The sequence below is a fragment of the Lutzomyia longipalpis genome, chromosome 4, assembly GCF_024334085.1.
Source record: "Lutzomyia longipalpis isolate SR_M1_2022 chromosome 4, ASM2433408v1".
NCBI classification, from domain to species: Eukaryota; Metazoa; Arthropoda; class Insecta; order Diptera; family Psychodidae; genus Lutzomyia; species Lutzomyia longipalpis.
In genome coordinates, this window is record NC_074710.1 from 10,706,101 (window position 1) to 10,733,521 (window position 27,421).

Genomic DNA, 27,421 nt, shown 5'->3' on the forward strand with positions numbered 1-27,421 from the left:
TTTCGCCTTTTTTCGTGATATTTTAGCACACAGAAAATCTATTAAAAAAAACTTGCAGAAAAATCGCATAGAAAGGTTGAGTTACATATCAGAATCTATCCAAAGATTTAGACCATCCTCATTTATAGAAGGGAATTTATAGGTAGAGAAACTCCTGGAAAACTTTTCTGGAAAATTGAAAGATTCTACATAATTTTCAATTGATCCATTTTCCGTATCCTTTTAAAGTTATTTTTTAAAATTCTTTTTCAATTTTTTTTCTTTCAAATTATTACTTGAATAAATTACAAAATTCAATTTATTTTCAAATTCTATTTCAGTGAAAATTAATTTATTGTTTAAGCCGGATTCTTTAGCAGTTTAAAGGCACATTTATTGGTAAGTCATAGTTTTTTTTTCACAATTTAAATAAATTTCTTTTGAAAATTGCATACCTTTAGGGGCATTTTGATAGTAAGAAAAATTACTGAAAATACTTCTATTCTTACCAAACTTACTAAAATGAATCAAAGGATCAATGTTTAAAATATGCAGATACCATTTTCTCTAAAAGTAGCCATAGGTACTCACATTGTTCTCCATTCTACGGTTTTTCGCAGGAGTTCCCAAAAGGGGTGGGGGGGGGAGGAGCTCACGAATTCTCCTCATAATTTTCTAGCCCACATAGGGAAAGGGAGCATAGGGTGCGGGGAAATATCCGGGGAATGCTGCCCCATTGACGGGAGCCACGGGAACGGATGTGGTGACGAATGTTGTGACAAGAGTTGGGGTAACATGGGTGGAGAAGAGGGTGGTGTAGGCGGTCTTAGCACCAAAGGTCAACTTGAGTACCTTACTGTCTGTCAGTGTGACCACTGTATTTTGAACAATGGGCGCCGATGTGACCTGGAATTGCTGCTGGGGTGGGAAAAGGGGATTCATGGGGACAGGTGGAATGGGGAGTGATGGCTGAATTGTTGTCGTCTCGTACTCGTAGTCTGTCTTTGTTACCGTACCAATTGGACGTGTAAGTGTACTGAAGATGGTGGAGACACCATTGAAGATGGGAATCACGTGGGAATCGTACACTGTTTCGAGTTTAATCACTGGCTTTGATGATGTAATCACTTGGGGAAGATTAGCAGCAGCTGCTGGGTTTAGGAGACGAAGAAGTTGCTGAATCTCCGGTTGAATACTCTCACTGGATTTGGGGGTTGTTGCCTCCAGGACGGGTGTCTTGGTGACTTTGGGATGTTTGGCTTTTGGTGGTGCGGCTATGGGTACACGATCAAGTCCCAAAAGATCGAGATCTGTTCCAACTTTGGACAAATCCAACTCAGCTGGTAATTCCTGACGAAGTCCCTCATCATCTTCATCCTCCTCGTTATTGTCGCCAAATTCTAGCTCTAAATGCAACTCAGATCCAGCCTCATCGAGACGACTATTGAACTCATTGAATGTTTTACTCGGGACAAAGTGATAGCTCTCCATGGGCGGAAGGGTTTTTGTGGCAGTTACGAGTCTCGTTACGTGGTATGTCTGGATGAGTGTGTGACTATCGGTGCTGTTCTCATTGTAGACAATTGGCAAGATGTGCGTCTTGAGGAGGACATGGGATGTACTGAAGGTCTCTGTGAGTGTTTCCAAACTTGGTGTTTCCCCAATATCCGTGAGATAGAGCGGCGGTAGGGTAGCAATTGTTGAGTCCAGAAGATTGTGTTCACTGTCCAAATGTGACGTTGTTGCCAGGATATTCTCCGTCAGAGGACCTACACAAGGAATCATCAATATTCATGAATTAAAGATCAAAATATGGCTGGACTAGATAAGAAGATGAAATAGAAAATAGAGATTCTTTGTGAAAAAAATTGTGATGCAGGAAATTTACTAATTTTAATTTAATTTAATGAAAATGTTCTGAAAACTTATGAAATAAAATAATATTTGAATTTGGCGCACACTCCAAGTGGTGAATTCGAGTGGTGAAAATAGAGAATGTGGGGAAAAAAGAATGATTTGGCCACAAGCACATTTGCATCCGTACACCTTGCCTTCCAAATCCAATCTGTCATTTTTGCCGCCAAATCATTCCTTTTTCCCCACATTCTCTATTTTCACCACTCGAATTCACCACTTCGAGTGCGCGCAAAATTCAAATATAATTCTATTTCATAAGTTTACCAAACATAAAGCAATAATAGTAAATGGGAGACAAACCTGTGAGCTCTGTTGTGGATGTCTCTGGTTCCAGGGTCTTCTCAAAGGTGGACGTCACTGTGATGAATCTTGTCTTCTTCATAGGACCCACCTGGAAGGTGTATGGCGATTTAATCGTTGCAATTTCGTAGTAAATATCCGCAAAGTCTGACGGTGTGGAAATTTCAACTTTCAACGTTTCCACTGGGAGGGGCTTTTCAATTCCATTGCGTCCGTCATCTTCGAGGATATCACCCGTAAGGGATGGTTGTCCATCGAGATCACCATCTTCGGTTCTCCCCTCGGGGTTTGTTGTTTCCGTTGCCGTTTCTTTTGGTTCATCGGTTGATTTTCGAATATTAACCCGTGGCTTTGGGGTGGTTTTGTACTGCCACCGTCCTGGTGTGCGATTCAATTTGAATTTATACAGACTCGTTGTTTGCTGCTCAGCATCCACATTCGTTGGATGTGGTCGAGGTTTGAAGCCACGTCGGCTGTACGAGTCATTCTGTGTCACCGTTGATGTTGTCTTGAAGTCATGGCGGGAAGCTTTATTCCTGCGGAAGGCCGGTACAGAGCTCGTTTCCGGGAATACTGACACAGTGTTCACCTCCGATGAGGGACGATTGTATTTCTGGTTACTGCGGAATTTCTTCGTTGTGATCTTTTCAGCAGCTGGGGTAACATCATCAGTGTAGTCTTGATTACTCTCAGGGGTGTACTTTCGATTGCGGAAGCGACTCTTGAAGTCTGCAGGACTTGTGGGGGGAATGGCAACAGGACGTTTTCGACCAGGAGCTGTTGTTAGTGTATCTTCGTAGCTATCTAGGCTGGGTGTTGCCTCAACAGAGTACCGGCGATCCTTTGCAATAGCCGGAGCGGCAGTTTTTAGGATTTTGAGCGATGGTGATGGAGCAATTTTGGCTTTATTGGGATTGTGGAAGATCTGCGAAGAGCTCTGCAGGACTTGAGCATATTTCCCCGAAATGTACGTCCCTATTACGCTTGTTTCATGAATTGTTGTTACACCATCTTTAACCACGGTTCCACCGAGTTTTGTCACCAAACCCGTGGGGTGGAGAGTATCACGTCGGGGTGCTTCAGTTGGTCGTTGCTTCAGCTGTGGCTTTCCACCACGCAAATTGTGCACCCTGTACGTCTCTTCGACATATTCAGCTGGTTGCCTCGAAAGGAAATCATACTCAGGCTCCCCGATATTATTGGGAATTTGCACGGGAATGTCGGAATTTACATTTGAATTAATCTCCACAATACTCGATTCAATTGTCAACCCATCGAAGGGTTTTTCCTCAATTTGTGGTGACACCTCTTCCACCGGTGCTTCCGTGGGAATTGACGGTGTTACCGTTTCCTTGTGAACAATTACGTCGACTTTTGTGGAAATAATTTGTGTTTTTGACGATGTTACCACACTAACGGGCTGCACAACATTCACAACACTCACAATTGATGGCCTATCGGGCTTCTCAATTGATGCTACAACATTCACAATTGATGATGGGGGTGATGCTTTTATCTCTTTTATCGTTACAATGGGTTTCTTTTCCTCCACTTGTGACGCTTTAATTTCTTTCGTCACAACCACGGGCTTTTTCTCTTCAACTTTCGTTGGTTTAACTTCTTCAACAACGCTCGTAGGGGCTGCAAGGAGAGAGCAAAAAATGAATTATTTGAAAAGGACTTTTAAAAGGCAACAAATTTGATATTAAAAGTAATGAAAGACTTGAAAATCTCTTTTAAAAGAATTTAAAGAATAATTTAAAGGACTCCTAAGTGTTAATATGTTTTAATTGCTTTTAAGAGATTCTTAGTTCTGCTGCTTCTGCAGCGGTAAGCAGAAAGGCACAAAAAAAGCTCCCAAAAAGTTCTCAATTAAAAATTCCCTTTAAAAAAAATCTGTGTGAATTTACGTGAAGCCCAATGAATGGACAAACAGACCAAAGATTACCTAAATAACTTTTTGAGTAGAAAAAAAAATTAACAATGAAAAAATGACAAACTAAAAGCCGCAAAAGGAAAGGAATCTTGGGAAAGACACAGTGGAATAAATTCATGAGCAAACTTTGAGACACCTTTTGTGTTATTTTGCTGAAGGCCACGGAAAATTGATTAATTTGCCATTTAATTGAGTAACTCCCTGTGAGAATGGTTAATGAAAAAATGCAGAGAATAAGCTGCCATAGAGATTTGTACTCGGAAATTTCTTCAATGGGTGGTGTTTAAACAAAACAGATTGAGGGCTTTGCAAAAAAAAAACCAAAAGCGACACATTGGTCATTGATGTGGAAAATTGTGCAAAAGCGGAAAGGAAAAGACAATGGAATGTAATGTATCATGCAATGCTGAAATGCAAAAACAAAGCGGGGGCCATGTTACATAAAAAACATCCATCTATGATCTTGTCTAGACTATTTGTAAGTTTTGATCTATCAACAAGAAAAAATGTCCAGGAAGAGAGTCATGTGAAGCTTGACGAATTTATTCGTACAAAAAAAGCTTTCGAAATTTTATAGGGGGAGGGTGATGTCTGCGAATGGACGCTGAAGAGGCTTTTTAGTTATAATTAGAATTTCCTGATTGTTGTCTTTTGTGAATTTAATAATTTGGCAAGTTAAGCATTGTAGAATGAATGAACAATGATGATTAGCGTGGGAAAAAGAATTCTAACCATCAGAGCTTCTTTTGGAATAACAAATCAAGGGTTATTAATTTCGTGGATTCAATGAGTTGGGTGTAAATGTCTTGATCATGATCATATTGTATTTGGAAACTATTAACATCTTCAATTCTAGAACTTTGTTTTGGATATAAGATGTCGCTGCAGTAGGAATAGGCCCTCTGGCGGACAAAATTGTATTGCACTGTGTAAAACCTTTATAATTTTAGCATAATTTTAGTTTTAGGTAATATCAAATGATTTTAAATGATTTTTTGATCTAAAAATAAAATAATGCTCAACTCATGAAGATTTTTCAACCAAGTTTAATACATTTTTCTCCGCAAGAGGGCTTATTTCTATTATAGCGACATCTAATATCAAAAGTAAAGTTTAGATAAAGAGAATAAAAATTTTACTTTATGGAATTAACGATTTTACTATAATACTTAGCTTAAGATCAAAATCTCAAACAATAAGTTCCCCTTCCAAGGAACATTTAACTAGTTTGATTAATTAATAGAGATTATACAAATCATAGATTTAGTATAACTAAATAGCCCAAGTTTCCCCTACTATCATGCTTCCATGTCATTAAGAGCTTTCAAAAACAAATTTCAAACAACCCACAGGTGTTATCCAAAAAAACAAATTGCATTAGTTCTCATTATTCAAATAAATTCGTTCTGCATGCAATTTAATTGCAATGCACGTTGCTTTCGAATCATGCAACATTTATTTAATTTTTGCGCAATATTAGTGAAAGAACCAACACTTTGTGGAATTTTCTACAAAAGAGTTTCTTTTTGACTTTTTTCTTCTTCTTTTGTATAGGTTGGTATTTTTAGACCAACATGAACAAATTGTATCGCAAGGGTTTTATTCCATACCAACTTTACCTATTTTCTTTGCGCGTGTTTTTGGCAAAATTATTAAGAAATTCTCCGTGGTTTACACAGAAGTCACATGATATATAGTACACAAGAGAGAAGAAATAAAAAAAAAGAAAAACTTGCACAATTTGCACCTCTTTGAAATCTTTTTTAATGTGGGGAGATGGTGGAGATTAGGCATTTTAATGAATGTAGTACGATGGTGGTACAAATTACTTAAGTTAGTGCGCTATAATAGGTATCTCATTACAGAGATGGAGGTTTATTTCTAATCCACAAAAATCTCCAAGAGGAGGGGTGGGGGGCTAATCGAGTGTCCCAAGGATGTTATGAGATGGATTGGAAATTAAACTCTCTGGCACCGCCTGATGTGCTTCGGAAAAGTATGTTGGGTGATTCATAAAAATCACAAATTGGATTTTAATTGAATACGGAAAGGGGGCATTTATCTGGTGTGTCTTTTAATGGGAAGAAATACAATATGAGATTTTATCTCACCTTGAATTTTAACGACGTATCTTTATTTTTGGTAATTTTTTTTTTTACATTTTTTATCCATTTGTTTGAAGTTTTTTAAAAGTTTTTTTAATAGAAAATCTAAAATACAGAAAATCGGAAAGAAAATCTGCAAATAAAGCTTCTCGGTAAAGGGTTAATGTCAGGATTTTCATTACTTTTTGATAAATAATAAGAAAACTCCTAAGAGAAAGAGACATATTTTGCAAAACATATTAATCCCTCCAACGTCTTTTGTGATCTCGTGTTCTTTGCAATATTTTTCGGTGTGGCACTCAATGCTTGTGCCATGTTTATTGAGTGGTCGTATTTTTTTTCTTAACTCTTCATACACCACTCTGAGAAACAGAAGTAATGGGTGAGGGAGAACCTAAGAAATTAATGAAAAAAAAAAGATCATCATGACTTTGAGACTCACCCACAGCTGATGATGAACTCTGTGGCGAAAAGAGCATCACGGTATTGCCGATGGTAGTTGTGAAATCCAAAAACCCATAAACAGTTTGTGTCACATAATTTATCGTCTGTTGGCTCGGTGTGGCTTGAATCTCCTGCTCAGGATTCACATAGACAGGACCTCCTGGTGTATAGATGGCTGCAAATATTGTGTTTGCTGCAAATGCAAAAAAATAATAAAGATAAGTACCTTCACATATCACCTGCTCTAGAAAATATTGCTTTTTGCAAAAAATTGCAATTTACCATTGAGAAGCACAGCTAGACATGCTGCCACTATTCGTATGTTCATCGTTCTGTAAAGGCAAGAAGAAAAAAATATTAAAATTATGCCTATATTTTCTCATCAATTAATAGCCCACCGCAGAATACTCATTCATATATTTTTCCCTACCTCTCACAAAACCCATCATAAATCCATTAATTATACAATTTGCTAAAGCGAATTTTTTGAATCAAAGAGACAGATTTGTGATTAACAACTCCGCAGAAGACAATAAATCTCCTTGCAAAATAATTAATTTCGTGTCACGCAAAATGTCCAATTTTAGCGAATTAGAAGAATGAAAAAAATATATATTCGGCACAACAAATTATTTCCTTATTAGAAAATAATTATGCGAATAAATCAATCAATGTGATTTAATTTGGCCTTTTCAACGTTTTGTTTTTTCTTTCTTTAAAAAAATACGGTTGAATAACATAACGTAACACACGAAATTCACCTAATTTTTCATTCGGAGATTAATTCAAATATTTTTATCGGTTTCTACTTAAGCCATTTTGTGGGAACTTAAAGGATTTTTAAAAAAATATTAAAATGAAATTTTTTAGAAATTATAGACTTTAAAAATTAATTGAGTTAATATAAAATTTAGGAAAATAGCGTTTAGTTAAACGTATAACCAAATGAACGCATAAGGGTTAACTTAAACTCTAGGGGAGGGCGGGGTTAATAAAGTCACTTAAGGGTAGCTCATAAAATCATATTTCCCAAACAGATAAAGTGAAATGCATAGCTCAATTCTTTAGGATATTTCTTGCCCTACAACTCTTTCTCAGATCATTTTGTTCTATCTAGCTAGGAAATATGATATTTTAGACTTTTTCCAAACCCTTAAGTGACTTTATTAGCCCCGCTCTCCCCTATCTAGAATTTTTTTCAATGAAAATAGATATATTTTTTTTTAAAAGAGGAAATGAAATATTTGGCGTAAACCACGAACACCAACTAATAATCCCAAAGAAAAATTGAAAAGGGTTAATGCCGGTTAATGCAAGTTAAGAAAAATAACAAAGTTGCCCCAGTTTCCTCTATTCGATTTTTAATATTTTTGCAAAATGCAACCATATCAACCACAAAAAGCAACACGATTTTTTCAGTTAACCCAATTGTGTGCAGTGCTTATTTGATGCTTATGCTAAGCTAAGAGAGCCTCCAAGGAAAATGCGTGAAGAAAAAAAAAACATTAAAGTCCGACCGAAAGCACACACTATGTATGATATCTTATAAAGTAAATTGTTTAGTGTGCAAAATTAGATGGAATGGTACATTAAAAAATGAGGTGTAGACGATGTTTGACGGCAGAATGAGATTTGCTGCTGCCTCCTAAAGGGTGTGGTAGTCGCATTAATAAATAATACTGCCACGATTGCTATCGTGTTCTCCTTCTCACTAAAGTATTGGACTTACTTTTTTTTTGTACACACAAGTTATATTAAGTAAAACCATATAGCTCGCATGTCTTTTCGTAAGCTGTATAGTGGCTTAAATTGAAGGATATTGTACTACATTAGGTAGGTATACATAAAGAGAAACACCAGGCAGCTCCAATATTTCTTTAGCATATTTTATTTAATAATAAAAAAAAAGTGAATGGTCTTTTGCGCGAGATCGCAAAGTATTTCACCTCACTTTTCTAATAATGAAAATTTATTGGTTGGAAAAATTTATGTCCGTCTTGTGAGCTTTTATTGCGCGCGCGGGGATTGTGCATATTTTGCTGTCTCAATGCTAAATGTGGAAAAGCTCACAGTGTTGTGGAAAAAGCTAATATATAAATTCCTGATAATGCGCAATATTTGTTCACTTATTGGAAAATCAAGAATAATTTGAATTTCAATTTTCACACAAATATTGGTTTCAACTCTTTCAAGTAAAATATGTAAAAAATTATCGAAGTGTTCCATGGGATTAGCTGGGAATGCTGGCAAATATTTGGCAAAAATGCAAACAATGACGTCATTCTTGGGTTTTTTTTGTTTCTTTTGATGCATGAAGCATTCACGCAAATGCTTCATCGATGAATTTTGACGTCATTATGTGCATTTTAGAACAAATTTCTCCCAGTTTTTCCCAGCTAAACTCAAAGTAGAGAATGAGAAGTATCTTTAATGATATGAACATTATGCTGGGTTTAGTCACAGAAACGAATAAACTCCTTTCCAAAATAAAAACAATCATCGTCAATGCAGAAAATGTTAAGTAAAAATGGTATTTACTTTGCATTTCAAATTGCACACCGTAAATTCCTTTTTGGTTATATTTCTTGCACAGTTTATTTGTTGATCACGAATTTTCAATAAATCTCTCTTGTGCCTAAATGGGGGATAAATTTTGCTATTTTTTTCTCTCTTTTTTTTTTTTAAATAAGATTTAAAAATATTTATTTTATTCATTGATCTTTCAATATTTCATTCTTTGATCTTTGAGCTCTCTCAAATTTCTCACAAAGTTTCGGTGGCAGTTCATTCCTTCTTCAGGCATTCAGAATTTTTTTTTCCAAGTTTAAGTATAACTTTAAAAATATTTACAACATAAACTTTTTGAATAACTTCATTAATCAACTAATTCCCAGTGATTTGCTCTAAAAAAAAAGGATTTGTGAAATAGAAACATTCTTTTTCGTGCTCTACCGATTTTCTGTTGTGAGTATTTATATTTTTCTTTTTCTGCGGCCACACCAATTTTTCTCAACAATATTTTTCATTGCTTTTTTCTGTGCTGAAGCGACAAAAAAAAATAATAATTTGATAAATGAGATTGACAGAGTAATGTGGATTGCGATAGAGTGGCTTTTTCTCTCGCGCCATCAAGAATGTGTGTGCCTTTAAAAGTGAACATTAAGTAAAAATTTTTGAGTTGACCTTCCACGTAAATTTACAATGGCTCAATTTTTTCCCACTTCATCATCTCCTTCATTCTGTGGAGGATTTTTCTTGTGAAGGCGGTGTTGGGGCATCTATTAATATTTAATTTATACATCAAATAGAGTCCATGTTTGAGGTGAGCAATTAATGTTTGGTTGGATGTACGCGCGCATTGCTGTGAGACACAAACAAAAGAACTAAAAGATGAATAGAAAAAAGTGTGTGAATAGGCCTGCATATCAGAGACAAAAATCACGATGCGGTGTGAGAAGACATATTTCTTATTGTTGCTACTTACATACTTATAAGTACATTTTACTAATTTTTAATGCTGCACGCATGGTATGGAAGTTTTCTGGGGAATTTGTTGCAAGAAGGATTTTAGTGAGATTTTTGCATCCTTTTATCAAACATTTTTTCGTATAAAAATCTTAGGGCTAGATGGCGCTACGCCAATAAATTTTTTTCAATAGATGGCGCAAAAAAAAAAAGAAATAATATTTGTCTCTTCGCATCGATGATGATCGTGTGAATTGCTCCACTTAATTCAACAATTAAAACCCAAAAAAAGATGTTGGTTTATCTTCACTTTCAACTCTTTTAGAGGAGACCCACATAATCACTAACCGAAGCGCTGAAAAAAATCATCAAATGACGACCTATTACTCTTCCTCTGCGAACTTTTATTTCCAGGCCTTTCCAATGTGTTTTAATCATAAATATTCAATTCCACGCAAAAAAAAGAAGTCTTGTAAATCGCATCATGTTGCTTGCTGTTAAGCAGCAATTTTATTGCACTATTCCCACAACCATCAAATGCACTATTTATGTTTTTAATCATTAATTTTCTCCGTGATTGATGATTTCAGATAAATCATCAAATTGACATGAAAAACCGCATTATTGAGCATTAAAAAGCACAAATATGGCTCAGTCTACCTACTCTGCTATGGGAATCATTGCACATTCTTTTTCCTCTTCCTCACCATATATAAATGAATTTGCGTGTGCAAAACGATTGAGTGAATCAATGTTAATACCAATTATGAATTTGTAAAAGAAAAAAAAAAGATTTAATTTTACTGCGTGTATGGGAAGAAGTGCAAAAGAGAAAAAAAAAATAAGCTTCTTCATAATGAAGTAATAATGTGAGATGAGGTGCCAAAAATCACAAGAAATGATCTTTCAAGCTTAATTGCATATAATTTGCACCGCATGTGATTTTAAGGGTTAAAGACACAATCACTCGATCGTCCTTCCTCAATAATATTGGGTACACCACACAAACACTGCTATGTGCGCTAATGCAAATGCCAGTAAATTGTCCATTATCTCCCGCACCACCAGCTTCTTCTGATCTCTAATTGATTTTTTTTTAAAGTTGATGCAGGCAAAAAATAAAGTTGCTAATTAAATGTGAAATGTTCGCAAGATCCATAAACATTTTAGACATCAAAGAAAAAATTAACGTTTTAAAAAATGTCCGAAACTAACATAGGTAACCTAGGAGTCTATCCATTCTAACCTAAAAAATATGTAATTGATCGATAATTTATAAACCTTGATTATTGGGAGTTTTTTCTTGAGTAAATTTCAATTAAAATTCGTTTAGATTGTTTGCTCAAGTTCAACGAATGCTTTACATACAATAAATTTATCCTCTTTGCAGTAGTTTTTGTGAAAATTGATTGGAAACTTTGCAATTGGCACTATGTGAAAATGTCAACAAAAAACATGATAACGTTGAAATCTTACGGAAATTTATACTAGTGCATGACAAATGCAGTTGACCTAAAAAACTTGCAATATAGTACATCTCAATATCCTAAGCGTTATGTGCAAAAGTGATCACGATTTCTCTTTCATGCAAAAAACTCTCTGATAGTTTTTCCATACATATATGCATGAGTTTGGAATGAGATTGAGAAGCTTTTACAAAAGCAAAGCCCTCAGTGATGACTCTTAACGCTCCGCATGGTAATGTTGTTGATGAATAAAAATGACCAACAGATGCTGTAAGAAGGTATTTTTGTCGTGGTCTTTTTTTTTCATCAACATACTCATCTTGTATTTGTTTACAAATAATGTTGACAAGACATTCCTCGGTGAAGAAGTCATGGATATTTAAGCGATATTACATTTAAAAAAAAACTTCTCAAGTTCGCTTTCAAAGAAGCAAACCTCCTCTGTCTTTTTTTTTTAATTCTTCCACATCTTGTATTTGCTGTGGAAACATATACTCAATAAATGAGGGAGTGACACTGATTATCATGCAAGACAAGATATCTTGGCACACAGATGGAGGGAAAAAATTGATAATCATTAAATTCATTTTTTTTCTCTGTTTCGCATTGAACATGAAATCATTTGCTTCGCAGTTTTCTTCTAGAGGTGTTGAGCACACCCATTTTTTCTATGATAAGTTGCGTTGATGGCGGAGGTTATGCTAGTACTTTGCTATTCTTATATGTGCTAAAAACTATAAGAAATCTAATTCCGGTTTTAAAGTTCTAGGATCGTATTCTGCGACCAAGAAATCCTTGAAATCGGTGAAATTTCAGTAGGTATACTAATTCTTGAAATTTCAAAGATTTCTTGCTTGCAGAATACGACCCCTTTGCAGGAATTTTATTATATCACCGCGTTTTTCATAAAAAATTGTTTGAAAAAAATCAATTTTCAATCAATGATTTTAAAAATTTCGTGAAAAATACTCTAAAACTTTTTCTTTAACCGTGAAAATTCAAACAGATATATAATCTTCTGTGGTTTAGGCTTGTTTCTCTTCCAGTCAATTAAAAAAAATATTTTTTATTTAAAAATAAAGCTCAATTTCTCAAGTGATTTGCATTTGGGACATATTATAATTTTGGCGGATTAAAATTATAAAATATTATCTACTTTAAATCACAATGATAAAATACAACTTTTTTTATTTTGTTTTCTTCTAAAAGATAATGCACCGATTCTCACAAATTTCTTATTTTTTTCACCTTGAACGTGAACTTGTGCACGATGAATCAGATGATTTCGAGCATTTTATGTGCGGTGGTATTTCTCCAGGTGGACAAAAAAAGCCCACCAAATTGGAATGATGTCGTTTGGATTGCTTTTTTCTTCATCATGGAGAACTTGTTTTTTTTCCACGAGCTTTTGCTATACATAGTGCAAATTGCACGATATGGTGTAAAAGAAAAAAAAAGTATCTGTGGGGCTTTTTTTTTCTTCATAAGAAAAATAAAAAGAAAAAAAAAGAGCCTCCAGCTTGTCAGCAAGATGTGTTATTAAATTCAAAGCATTATACCTACCAGTGAGTTGCATCTATTTCTTAATGTGAGACACAACCGTCAAGATTGAGATGAAACAATAAGATGATTGCAAAGGATCGTGCCAGATTAAAAGTCTTGAGGGATTCTTTTTTCTTTGCTTCTTCTTCTCAACTGTTTTGTGTTTCTCTCAGGTAGTGCTCTCCTGGTTTAAAATTACCCATCTTTCGCGTGAGACATAGAATAAAAATGACAGTGACTTTTGACTTTTCATAAATCCCATTAAAATTATTTCAAAATCGTCTGGGAATTTGCGGGAATGTTAGTAGATTTTTTTTGCTTTATATTTACTCTGCAGCAAAATACTTTAGAGGACTTCAAAGTGTATATGGCTATGCAAATATTCTTAAGGCTTATTAACCCTTTGGAGTTGTGCTGATCCAAACAAGAAACATTCCAAGTAAGAAATACGTTTAATTTAAGTTTAAAAGGCTAAAGAAGATGCTCTGATTGTCCTGTGAAAATATCTACAAAATTTATATCGTGAAACAAAGATCTCATGTTTCATCTTTCAATGTTTCTTATGGATGAATAAAATGTTAACTACAAACATTTTCTTTTATCAAAAACCAAACCAGACTTTTTAACAAGGCCGCAATGAATTTCTTCAAAAGAATATTCCAATTAGGCAATTTTGTCGATAAACTCTCGGGCATTTTAATATAATTTAAACATGAATTGCAAAATTTTGCCCTTCTTGCGCAACATGCCAGAGAGTTTATTCGTAGGTACATACATTATATACACTTAAAAGGCACTGATGAGGGAATTGTTGGTACAGACGCCACTTCTTATACCTGGAATTTACTTCAACAATACCGTAGAATTAATTCAACCTCCACTATGATTTGCTGTAATTGATAAAATACATTCAAAGTCACGTATTTTATAAATTTAAACCACCCAAAAGTGCCTCTCAATTTAGTCAAGAGATAAATTAGTTGTCGGAGTCAAATTAATTAACGATTCTCCAAAAAAATTACGCGGGACCCTCAGAGTTCAATTGATCACAATATTTCTTGGGAATTTCTATGATTAATCCATGAAAATTCTATATGGATTCCTGGAGGTAAACTGAAAATAAAAATCCCACTTTACATGAAAGGAGTTTATTCACATTTAATGTTCAATCTGTGAGGTTGTGATGTTTAAATTAAAAAGTAAATTAACTACCGGATTTCAACAAAATTTCCATTTAATGGGCAATTTCACCGGCGAAAGAAGAGAAAAAAAAATGTGTTAAGTTTGTCACCTCTCTGGTGCGCGAGAATTCATAGAGCCTGACTTAATCTACTCACATATATACGTACGTATACATAGTAAATTCAATTAAACATAAATTAATCACACATGGCAGGAATTTCTATGCACATTACTTTTCCATATATCTCCACAATATATAATACAAATATATATTTATTTATAGGTATAGTTTTGTGGAAAGAGGGAAAAATGTGTGTTATGAGCAAAGAAATTCATAGAAGAGGGAAGAGAAGTACACAGCACGAGTTAGTAAACTGTAAAGTAGTAAATTATCTTGTAGATTTCTGAATAAATTTGCATTCAATTGAGGTGTACAAGGACCTCGCGGGTGTCTCACTACGGTGGAAGTTTGCAGTGTTGAATTACAATTTGGAATTGCAACAAATGCCCAATGAATGACATTTAATTCTTCTTACAAATTTATGAGAATTCTGAGGCAGAACATAAATGCAAGATTAACAAACCCACCCACTCTGTGAGAATATAATCAAATCAACCGCAAAAAAACATGAAGTTTCTTTTTTGTTTTTTAATTAAGAACATTTCAATGAGAAGTGCAAAAGAAAGTCCTGACAAAATCCACCTTGAAAATCTTATGAAGAGACACACCTTTAGCGCAGTATTTATACGGATAGCTTGTTGCCCTTGACACAGAGCAATGGAAAATATTGGGAAAAAAAGAAGAGAAAAATGTTTGAGCACGTTTTTGTGAAAACTCATAAATCGCCGAAGAAAAATCACAACATAAAATGAAAAATTATTTTACAATTGAACTTGAGTTAGATTTTAGATGAATAATTTTATATTTACATGAAAGAACTTAAACAAGGAGGATAAGTAGTTAACCGTTTGTACGCCGAGAGGGGTATAGTGATCAATCCCAGAGCTATATTTTATACTTTTTGTACAATATAATTCTAATATAATTGGATTTAATGCTTTCGGATATTTAATTTCCTTCCTTTTATTAATTTATTTTGTAAAGATCGTGTAGTTTTAGGTCGGAAATTGAAAAATAGGCGTTGTATAACAATTCAACGGAAATATGTTTAAATAGTTTGAAAATAAAACGTTGGCAACCCTTAACCGAAAAGGACATACATATAAACGTTCGCATATGAGCTTTCGCTCTCACTCTCACGCCTTTCTCGGTCAGGCAGCAACACATACAACAACACTAAAAGCACAGTCTTCATAACGACTGGCGACGCGACGATTCGGGCGTGGAAAATTACAGAACATTTTAGAGAAAAACCAGAAAAGCCCAAAATCTAGTGCAATATTGTGCATAACACGAGGACATAAAAATAGTCTGGAATAACCACAAAGTAGTGAATAAGCGAAGAACTTTCTGGAAAGAAGATAAAACGTGCATGAGACACAAGGTAAAGGACATTCTGGAAAATCCCCAACGATAATTTCTTCTTTTGTGCATGAAAATTTTTTAAAAAGACACCAAGATGAGCATCCTGATCGGGAGTATTGAACCGTTTAAGCCAGGAGATAATTTCCAGAATTTTCGCGACCGAATGGACAGTCTTTTGAGCGTAAACAAAGTGGAAGAAGAAAATCAGAGAAGAAACTACGCGATCGTACTGATGGGAGCAACTGCATACAACACCCTGGCGTGCCTCTTATCACCCAGGAAGCCCATCGAAGTCACATACAAGGAAATGATGGATACGCTGCAGAAGCATTATGAGGTGAAAAATAACATCATCGCCGAGAGATGTCAATTTTATATGCGAAACCGCAAAAATGGCGAAACAGTGAATGACTACATTTTGGAAATAACGGCCAGGGCAGAAAGGTGCGAGTTTGGAACATACCTGGAGGAGGTTCTACGAGATAGATTGCTCAGTGGAATCAACGATCGAGCTGTGCAACAGAAGTTGATTTTCCAAGAGGACCTCACTTGGGAGAGAGCAAAAGAAATTTCCATTGCCGAATTCATTCCTTTCCGAAAAAATCGTTTTTTGAAAAAATCACGAAAAATCGATTAAAAATTGAGGTTTTACTGTAAAATAGACGAAAGGAAAAGGAAGTCAATAAAACTTTATTAAAAAAAATGTGTTTAATTTGCGCAAAAATTTTCTGGGGTCCGTCACGTACCCTATATGGAAATGTCTCTGAATATTTTGCACAGCATACAAATGGTTAAAAAATATTAAATTAGGTAAAGTAAGAAGGAGTGGTTTATGACTTTTTAATGAATTTACGTTGGATACTTTTCAGGCTGATTCAACAATAAAATTGTCTGTCTTTATTAATGTATTTTTAAAAAATTTTAATATTATTTATAGATTTTCTTATTAGACCAAAAAATGAATAAAATGATTAGACGTCGTTTAAAATAACGTACAAATAAATTTTGAATAGTTAAAAATCAGTTTTTGAAACTAACTAAAATTTCAGTTCTAATTCTTAAGATATACGAACTTCCCAACTAACCAATATCTAATGAGGAAACCTCCTTGAGAGTCTATGTGTGTGAAAGCACCACTAAATGTCTTGTTCTTTCCATCAAATAATAGTAAAGATGCAATTTTATTGAGTAAGACGCTTTGCAGAGGCATTAGCACATGGTGAAAAATGCCCTGGGAAATGGGAAAATAATCTGCCATTGCGGCAACTTTTATGTTTGTTGCTCATCGTGCCACAAGATGTGTGCATGCCCCTCAAATGATGTGTGCTGAGATGCAGGAGACGCGGACATGTTTATAAAATGTACTTTGTGTATACAGTTTCATTATAAATTATATCACAAGTGAAAGTTTTGCTTCGCGCCGCACACATCTCTTCGCTTTTGCCATTCAAACGAGAAGAGCTTTTTTTTGGGGGCACACAGCATCCAAAAATTTATCAAAAACTGAGACTTTCTTAACTGATTGCAATTATTATCTCACATGCAATATCCCCCAGTGTTCGCATTGATGGGTTATGTGGATGATTTTTATGTGGACATTTTTTTTCTTAAGCAGATATTTAAGAGCTCCCCAAACAGGTGGTCATGCTCAATCGACTCCGTAACTTCCTGCTGAGCCATTAAAGTAAATTTGCAGCAATATCGTTAGGCTGTGAGACCACAAAGTTTGATTAACTCTTTTGAATTTTAAATGAAAGGTGACGAAGATGCCCATTATTGCAAATAGAATGGCACAATTCTAATTACAAAACAAAGATTGTTGAAGATTTTCTTTTGCAGCCTTGAAAATTATTCCGTTTCGTACTAAAGCATAAATTTCTTCAAGCTTTGCATTCCAAATTTTCACAAAAAAAGCCTTTTGTTAATACAAAATGAGAATTAAGTCACAGTTAGGCAACAGACATAGTAATGGTTCCGCATCTAAAATGCACTGCACGTTCATACTTTGGCCATTTACGCGCCAAAGTATTGACCGTAAGATTTGAGGAAAAATCCACGTTTAAAACATTTTTTGAATATGAAAAAATTATAAATATTTTCTCAATCTTGAAATTTTTCATGCAATAGAAGTCTTTCAAAAACGTTGATCTCATAATATTAATTATTTTATTTTATTCTCTCTTAAATAAAATAATTTGTATTGAGAAATTGCAAATGGAAAAAAAAGTAAATTCGATGCAAAAATTTATGCGTTTGCAAGAATGTCACAATAAAGTTGAATATAAAATACTTTTTCTCTTTACTTTGAGGCTCTGTGGGCTTCTCTAATTGGAGTTTTGTGTGCGGCAGCGATTTCCCTCCTAGAAATCAATTAAAATATCAAAAGTTTCAAGGTTTTTTGTCCAATAATCTCAAGAATTTGAAAGCTTACATGGGCTACAATTCGCGCGCAATTGCAAACATAATCTAATATATGAATTTCATGCAAGACATTTTTTAGCGCGCTGCTATTTCTTGGACAATTTGATTTAATTTTATGGCCAATTTGCGGTTGTTTGTAATGAATATATTGAGAAAAATTTATGTGTCAAAGTGTGATAATTCAACAATTATTTAATGAAATGAGGAAGAAGCTGAAATAGGTTGAAAATTTTAAGGAACTAGTCTAAAGGGTTGATTTTGTCAAAAATTTTTGCTTCTTAAAAGTTCTTGAAATATTTTAACAGTTTGTATTTTTAAATCTTTCTTAAATAAAAGAAAAGATTTTTTACAGAATCAATCATAAAATCTCCTATTTTTTTTCTTTTTCATCAAAATATTATTTAATATTCCAAATTTCTCAAATAAAAAATAGTTTCATTTTTTATAAATAATTTTTCTTCCACAACTTTGTTGCCACTTTGCAAAACACTATCACTTTTTCATTCAAAATAAATAAAAAAAAGTGTTGAAGAGACGAAACAAGAAATTCCCAAGATATGATGGAAAAGCTAAAGCAGATTGATCTTTCTCTCACATCTTTTTTTTTCTCTTTATAATTCATTCCATTCACAGTGAGAGTCTTTTGAGTTTATGTGCGCAGATTGAATGCAAGAGATTCAATAAATTTCTGAACGATTGGATTTAGTGTGTGTGTGAAAATGAAGCCAATAGGTTTTTAGAGAAAAATGACATAATAGAATATATATCTCATTGTGTTGTTACAACATAAGACAATGCTATTAAAATTTATAAACACCACGCGGGCATTGCGTTATAAAATTGGCAACAGAGTGATTTTAATTGAAATTTTCCAATAAATTGCCCAGACACTTGACCCACAACACATTCTAAAATTTTTAGACAAACTTTAGTGACTTTCTCTAACTTGCAATTATTGCTCCAAATTTTTATGATTTATATCGTGAGAGTTTTTTTTTCATTTCATTTTGGAGTTCCATTTACGCACATTTTTGGCAATATAAGAAGGAAAAATATGTGTGAAATCTTCACACTTTGTGCTTTTTAAAAGCATTATTGGGTCGATTCGGTTAAAAAACTTGTTCATTGAAAGTTTTAAGATTTTGACAGTCTTTTCGAGAATTTTGAAAATTTCTTAAAGATTTTTCAAACGAATTCTGTCATAATTCTCTTCACAAATATTCTTCTTATTTGTATTTTTGTTTTTTTTTTGGATCAGACGGGCAGATCGTCATTTAGGCTACATATAGCCCTTTTTGGGTGTTCTATGAAAATTTTCGTCTGATTTTGACAGTTTGTTTCCCTCTAAAAATTATATTTTTAAATGAGAATTAATTAGGAATTTTTAAACATTTATTTTTGAAAAATGTCTGCAAGAATGGAATTTGCGTTTCTTCTTTTACAGAACGAAAATAAAAAGATTTTAAGACATTCAATCGTTAAAAACGTCAACTGATAAAATTTTACAGAAAAGTTTTTCGTTGTAAGAACGGAAAATAAAAGATTTCTGACAGAATCCACCCCCATATTGGGTTGTTCTGGAAGTTTTAAGAATTTTTAGACTACTCTTCTTCTGAGGACGTTAATGCTTTTTAGAAGTATTATTGGGTCGATTCAGTTGAAAATCTATTTTCATTAAAAGTTGTAAGATTTTGACAGTTTCTTCAAGAATTTTGGCATTTTCTTAAAGTTTTTTTAAACAAATTCTGTCAAATTTCCTTTCAAGAGTATATTGGGTTGTTCTACAAGTTTTAAGAATTTCTAGGCTGCTAAAGATCTTTTTTTGACGAGGTTTTAACTCTTTAACGACCGTTTGAATCCCATACAAAATTTAATTTTTTCCAAGAATTTGAATAAAAGAAAACAAAGAAAAGTTTTTGTCTCAGAAATGTCTCTTCTTCATTGAATAAACATCGTGATGAAATAAGCGAATGCTTCAATTCAATGGCACGAAAGGGTTAAAACAAAACTTTTACATTTTTAAAATTTTAAAATTAAACCACCACAATCTCTGATTAATAAAAGATTAAAACAAATTAAAAATATTTAATAAAAAAATATTATTCCAAGACTTTCGGAACGACTTGTTTATTAATCTATCTCAAATATTGATGAAAGCACTTTTTTTTATTTCTCACTCTCGAAGAAATTATCTTTTTTTGTGCAAAATTTCAAATATATTTATTAAATTTGCAGGTCTCTTAATGGCGTACATTTTTGGGAAGAGATATCTTTTATTTAATCACCACACACAGTCTCTCTAAACTTTCCCAAAGAGCCTCAACACCATACACTGTGGATTTATTGTCAGAGAGCTCCATTCTCTCTGCATCACATTTTGTCGAAGACTTTTAAAGGTAACACGTTTCACAGACTCTGCGCGTCTTTTGCAATTAAAATGGTACCTTTTCCCATTTACCATTTTATGTGTGGTATGAGCGCGCACATGAAGAAATTCCTCCGAGTGAGAACAGCAAAAATGCTCTCACTTTCAACAATGCATCACGGGTATTTTGTGGGTCAGGAGTTGTTAAAGATTTTTTTATCTTTCAAGTTTGCAACTTACACGGAAGAGATTTTTCCTTTTTCAATAAAAATCAGCTAAAGAGTTGCAATCCAGATGAGGTTGAAAAGAGAAAACTTTCATCAACTTTAATTTGCAACAAAAAAATGCAAAGTTCCGCAGCACACCTTTCCTCTTTAATTCTTCTTTTGAAGGATTCACTCAATATCTTTTTTTTCTTTGAAAGCTAAATCACTTCAAATTGTCGTAACAAAAAAATAAATAAATTAGATAATTTTGCAAAGTGCAACACAGCAAGAGGCTACGGGCTATATGCGAGATCGTTACATTTGTGCAAAAGCATAGAAAAACACACCGCGCGCGCCACGAGAAATCAAAGTGAAATTTCTCTTGGAACGGTGAAGCACACGGTTAAACAGGTGAGAGCGGCAACGCGAGAAAATCGTTGAATTACAACTGATGATGTGAAGTGCTGAACGGAAAGCATAGACCCCTGTGTTCTCCCACTCTCATGCGCGCAAGCACATTCAACCAAAAAAGTGGAGGTGCAGACCCCCCCTCGTGAGAGCCCCACGGAGGGCGCTCAATCAAGAACAGTATGACGGAATTGGTATACATAGCGAGGAGCTTTTTACTCACTGTTACCTTCTTGATCGCTTAAAAGCCATTCCCATGTAGAAAATAAACGTTATATACGCTGCACATACATCGTGTAGCAAGGTGAGGTAATTTTGGGTTCCAACTCTCAAAAGGGGTCCACAAATGATGAAAGATTATGTAGCTGTGGGTGGTGCATATAAGTAGAATGAAAAAAAAACAATTAGATTACTCAATAAAAGATATTTCAAAGAGAATTTAAAACAAAAACATTAAAATTCTTAATAGATCTGACGGAAAAATCATAAAAACCACAAAGCAATTATGGCCAAGAATGATCTTAGCATAATAATTCTTTGTCAAATGAAAGACTATTAAAATTTAAAAAAAAACAATTTTTGACCCTCAAAAATACATTTTGTCAAATTAACAAAATGTATTTCTTCCGCATGTGCCGCCAAACTTCCAATCTTCCTTATGTTCCCAATAAAGGAGTTTATTCATTTTTATGTAGACTAAATCGACTACACGAGAAAACAATCGGGACACGCAGTTTCTGGTACAATATCAAAATAAGCAAAATAATAAATCGCTAAAAAGATTTTCAGTTTGCCACTGAGACTAGGGGGAAATTTTTGCAAAGCTTTACTAAAAAATGCAAACAATGACGTCACTGTTTAGTTGTGTTTTTGTTTCATTTAATGCATAAAGCATAAAAATACATAAAAATCATCAATAAAACATAAATGTAAAAGCTTTATGCATTGAAAGAGAGAAAAACACAATGATGACGACATTTTTTGCATTTTTTTTTAGTAAATTTTTGCAAATTTTTCTTGCTAATCTCAGTGAAAAAAGAAAAGTTTCTTTTGTAGTTTCTAATTCTTTACTTTATAGATCTCCAAGAAAGTTACGTTTGTCTCATGAGTTGTTCCAAATGAAAGCCTTACTCATTAAAAAAATGAATAAACTTCTTCTTTCTAAGTTAATCTAATCCTTGAATTGTTTTTTTTATTTAAATCATTCATGATGCGTTATGTTCAGACGAAAGAGCTTTCTTTTATTTAATAAACTGTGTAAATAGGTAGTTACTAAATTATGCTTTGTATATTAGAAGTAGGTATGTAATTTGAAAGAAATTCCTCCAAATGATTTACAGAAAAAAAAGATGTGTAATAGCAATTTATTCAATTTTGATTAATTTCTTCCAATAGGGTTAAGGTTTAAGATCACAAATATCAATAATTTCTCAATAAAAAACAATTCAAATCAATTAATTGAGCAACTAAAATGAACTTTTTGGATTTTTTTCTCCTTTTGTTTCTAACTAATTTTGGGATATTTCAGCGAGGTAAGAAAAAAGTTCTTTCATAAAAGCATTTATTGGCATATTTTTCACTACATTCAGCTTCTTATTAAATATGCAAGAGTTGTTCAGTTCAAAGGAAAAGGCATAAAAGTCTTTTTGGTGTGTGAAATACTTAAACACCCTTCTGTATGCTTCTGTCTTTTAGTGTAGAGTGCTTTTGTATAAGTCTGGCACGTCAAAGTCGCAAGAGCTCGTGCGCACCTTAAAAACTCATTGGGAAATAACTCTCAATCCAGACATGCTTTTGTAGAAATTGCTGCCGTTTTTTTTGTGTTATATATTTTTCAATTAACTTACATTTTGCTCATTGAAGCATAAACAAGTTCTTAGACACTTTGAGGTTCTTACGGTGCAATAGCGCGATATACCTTCACTTTGGTAGCATGAAGTGAAAAAAAAAAACTTCCTTCTATCGAGGGTGGGAGAAAAGACAGTGAGAGAGATCTTGTAAGACAACACGGCTGATCGCTAAAGCATTTTTTCCCTGCCAAGGCATTGGATATAATTGCACAACAAGAGCTTATGGAAGGCATTTAAAGCTCGCTCTGAATGAATAAAAATAAAAATATATAAACCTATAAATATACATACATATATAAGTACAATGATGGTCCAGCAGAGTAAAGGGAATGTACTGGTAAGTTTCACTTACGGGCTGTGATTCTTCCTTCAGATGACAGTCAAAGTGTGGTGAAAATTGAGGTGGACAAATTTTTAGGAATGGCTTTCTCACGCAACGAATCACAGCCAACGCGCATGAGTAAGCCTTTCCCCAGAATTTACACGCGTTGGCTGTGATTCGATGCGTGAGAAAGCCATTCCTAAAAATTTGTCCACCTCAATTTTCACCACACTTTGACTGTCATCTGAAGGAAGAATCACAGCCCGTAAGTGAAACTTACCAGTACATTCCCTTTACTCTGCTGGACCATCATTGTACTTATATATGTATGTATATTTATAGGTTTATATATTTTTATATTTTTTATGTATAAAAAAGGCGCCCCGCTTCGCGGGGCGCCAATTAATTTGTTTAAAATATATGTGAACAGATGAAAGTAATTGTTGATGTAACAAAATGGCAGAAGGCGGCCATTTTGAATTTTGAAATTAGTAAAATCTGATAGGTCATGCCCACTATACCCGATGAAACTTCAATCGAAAAGTCTTTATCAAGTACCGTTAAGCCGATATAAGGCAATATTACAACAATCGGTACATATGGAAACCTGTTTTGGTCTATATCTCTGAAACCACGACATAATTTTTTTTTATTTTTTTTTGGTTAAAAGGTGTGCCTATCACCTATAACATACTAAAATTTAATCGAAATCTATCGTCCAGTTTTTGAGATATTAATCGAAAACTGGTCGAAAACTCATCGAAAATTTTGTTTTTGATTGTAGGCCCTCTAGCGGTAACTTTTGAAAGTTCCTATGTATAGATAATTGTAGACCTCATTGAGATCTTTCATTCAAAACCGGTTTGGTCCAAATCGGTCAAGAGGTTTAGGAGTTATAGCCCACTTACGATAGAACTCTATATTTGCTAAACCGCTTGTCCGATTTTTGGAAATGAAGTATCGTTGAAAAGGTCTTAAGGGCCCCTACAACATATTAAAATTTCAGACCTCTAGCTATAATAGAGGCTGAGATATAGCAAAAACAAAATTTAAAAAAATTCAAAATGGCGGATGCAGGGGTGGGGGGCTGAATTTGATATCATAGTTGGACGACTTCCAGTCGATAATTGAACTTTGCCGTTGACCGCAAGTCTCTATCTATTACCGTTCTCTTGTAATTGAGCTCCAAACTACGGCCGGACGGCCGGAAGGACGGCCGGACGGCCGGACGGCCGGACGGACGGCCGGAAAAGTTTTTCGGCGCATACGTTTTTTGGAATGTGGGGACCCTAATTCGTGCTCATACCAAGTTTGAGCCCGATCCGACGACCTTGAGTTTTAGAGTGGACACAGAAGCTGTGCTATTCTTTTCTTCGAAAGAATCACAGCTAAAAATGCTTGCAATTTATTCAACATTTTCTATTGTGGAACGTCTACATAAATACCCTCCCGCTATTTTCCATTCTTTATTATTCTATTTATAGGTAGGTTACTTTTAAGTATTATATTATTTTATTTTTTTGAGGGAAATGAAACTTCATTTAAGATTCTTTTGATAAAATAATTTTTGGTTCTTTCTTTTCAATGAGATATCAATGAATAAATAAATTTAATATACAAAATATCCTACATTTGGTTATTTTGAAATATATTTTCGACACACTCAAATAGTTTTATATGTGCGGTGGTCAGTTCAACGACCACCTGAAGTGGAAAAGAATAAAAACCAAAACTTGTGCCAATAAAAGACAGTTCCACACCAAATATATTGGAGCGCACTTAGAAGGAGACGGAGTTTATTAAGATATAAAAAAATTAATAATGAATTTTGCATTTTGCTTTAAAAATTCTTTTCGTATAATTCTAACGTTAGAACGCTTCAATTCTAACTTTTGATGCTTCTTCAAAGACGTGATGATCTGATGATTCTTTTCTAACGATTGTTATTTTTTTATTTAATTTTATAACGTTTGGAAATGATCGTTTTGAAACACCTTCTTATAATTTTTAGTCTAAAAACAATTTCTTTTTTCAGTTTTGTTAACCCTTTCGCGTCCACATGAAAAACATTGAAACATGGTATTTTTTTGTTGCGATATTTATTGTATGAAAGCTCTTAGAGATTATTTATAATAATTGTTGTTTATTCACATTCCATTCAGATTTTTACACACTATACAATTTTTCTACAAATTCAATTTGCGGTATGTTGTAATTGGCGCGCAGATCCTCCTGGAATGGTACACCGCGCCGGAGTCTAGTAAAGACTGTGTTGACTGCGGGGGGGATATTAGTATCCTGTCGGCGGCAGAGGTCAGTCGGTCCAAGTCGAAATTCCGTAACTTTAGGCGCAGGCCGCCGGCAGTCGATCATCTTAGCCACCGGGAGACAGTTCTGGGCACTCGGTGAGCGTAGCTTTCATCTTCTACCAGATAGATGGCGCTGCAGTTTGGCTCCGCCTCGAATCGACACAAACGTGCGTTAGAGCAGGAAAGGATGAACTGTGGAATGGAAAGGAAAGAGAGGATAGGAAGCACGGGCCATGAACGGCGGAAAAACCGCAGGGGGATTCGAACCCTCTACTCCGGGGAGGTATGGCCAAGAGTCGTGCTTAAACCCTCTCGGCCACCGGAGCTATTATTATTTATCAGTGAGAAGTTTCTTTTAGCTTAATTTATGTAAATTTAACGCATTCCTACTTTGGAAAAACAATTAAATTCATTAAAATTCGGTAAATTCTAATGTTTCACCTTCGGGTGTACGTTTGACCAAAATTAATCTGCTTGAGATTTTACGATGTTTAGATTCTCAAACACCCTCGCCTAGCTATGCTACACTGAATCTGTTTTTTAAGAGTTCTAAGCATTACCTTCATAATCTTCGCAACTGCTTCACTATTTTCTCCACATGCGTGTAGCAAGCCATATAAGCAAGAAAGTAGTAAAATATTTAATATTCTTTTATATAATATACTTAAGATATTTAACCCATATTTATCTATAAGATGTGTCACAAATCTTTTGATATACTTTTCTGAATGAGATAATCTCAGCAATTTAGCGTGACTTCATGAGCATTATTATTTTTTTTCACAATTTTCTTTAAAAGTTATATATTTTTCAAATTCTTCTGTCTGAAGAGATGCGAAGCATGACACGAAATTTTTGGGAATTGCAAAAAAATTTTCTTTTTTTCAGAGATTTTTTTTTAAAAGTCTATTACTTCTCATCACAAAAAAAAACCAATAAAATTCTCATCTTCAGAATTCTTTAAGAATCATTGTAGAAATCGAGAGGACTGAGAGAGTCTCTTCAAAAGTGGGAACAATTAATGGGCAATCATCGCGTCTCAACCTTCCCAAGAATTTTATTGGCTATTTTCTTGCAATTCCCGGTTAAAGACACCTTGAAGTGGTGCTCATCGATATGATTTTAATGGGCTTTTGCTTTCGCTGCTGCGAATCTCTTCTCATTAGCAATTCAACAATTTTACAAGAAAAAAAAAGAGTCTTATCTCCTCACCCTGTCTTTTTCGGCCCATCTAGTTGAATTCTTCGTCATCTTCCTCATCCATTTAGCTCCCACTTTGTATCTTCAGGTTGAGTGTCTCATGGATGATGTCTTTAACCTCTTTAACATGATCAATTTGCTCCTCTGGCTCAGATGAGGTTTCACGAATTTATTCACGTGTATTTGACGAGGAAGACACCTGTGTGGTTGCCAATAGGAGTTGTTCTACCTGCATAAACATTGAAGATTTTTTTTAAACAAATACACCCCGCGCTGAAAGAATCAATTAAGAATTTTACCAATGCAGCATTGAAATTATTATGTTTTTATTAGCAGAACTTCAAGAACTTTTCGTGCTTTTACCAGATGCAATTGCTCCTTTAGAAGTTTAGAGTATAAGAAGAAAGATCGTTTTCCCATGTTATCATTTTTCTTGAAGGATTTTCACCGATTTTCTAAACACTGAAAAAATTGTTTATGTTTTTGTTATTTTTAATAAAAACTGCATAGACCGCATA

At 34.2% G+C, this 27,421-nt stretch overlaps 3 protein-coding genes across 6 annotated transcripts in view; 1 reads left to right on the forward strand and 2 right to left on the reverse strand.

Annotated features, from left to right (window-relative positions):
- The window catches only part of LOC129796209 (mitochondrial uncoupling protein Bmcp-like), a 590,308-nt gene that overhangs the window by 482,712 nt on the left and 80,175 nt on the right, over nucleotides 1-27,421 (reverse strand). The gene's annotated exons all lie outside the window — the stretch shown is intronic.
- Nucleotides 1-27,421, forward strand: part of LOC129796054 (DNA repair endonuclease XPF) — a 42,229-nt gene that overhangs the window by 13,886 nt on the left and 922 nt on the right. Inside the window, exon 7 of one of the 2 annotated variants that reach the window (XR_008751175.1) lies at nucleotides 321-378. The gene's annotated coding sequence lies outside the window, so the exon portion shown is untranslated. Of the gene's footprint in view, nucleotides 1-320; nucleotides 432-27,421 lie in introns of those variants that run through there. The other variant, XM_055837739.1, reaches the window with a different exon arrangement.
- On the reverse strand, nucleotides 315-27,388 carry LOC129796044 (mucin-2). Of its 3 annotated transcripts, XM_055837713.1 has the most exons (7): nucleotides 27,203-27,388; nucleotides 26,916-27,132; nucleotides 21,452-21,587; nucleotides 6,964-7,013; nucleotides 6,680-6,874; nucleotides 2,197-3,837; nucleotides 315-1,748 (listed from the first exon to the last, which is right to left on the reverse strand). In XM_055837713.1, the coding sequence occupies exons 3-7, from the start codon at nucleotides 21,478-21,480 to the stop codon at nucleotides 655-657; spliced, it is 3,009 nt and encodes a 1,002-aa protein (XP_055693688.1). In that variant the 5' UTR covers nucleotides 21,481-21,587; nucleotides 26,916-27,132; nucleotides 27,203-27,388; the 3' UTR covers nucleotides 315-654. The 3 variants fall into 3 exon arrangements, with proteins under 3 accessions (XP_055693688.1, XP_055693690.1, XP_055693689.1); XM_055837715.1 differs by lacking the exon at nucleotides 21,452-21,587 and having other exon boundaries at nucleotides 26,916-27,176; nucleotides 27,267-27,388; XM_055837714.1 differs by lacking the exons at nucleotides 21,452-21,587; nucleotides 26,916-27,132; nucleotides 27,203-27,388 and adding an exon at nucleotides 20,849-21,258.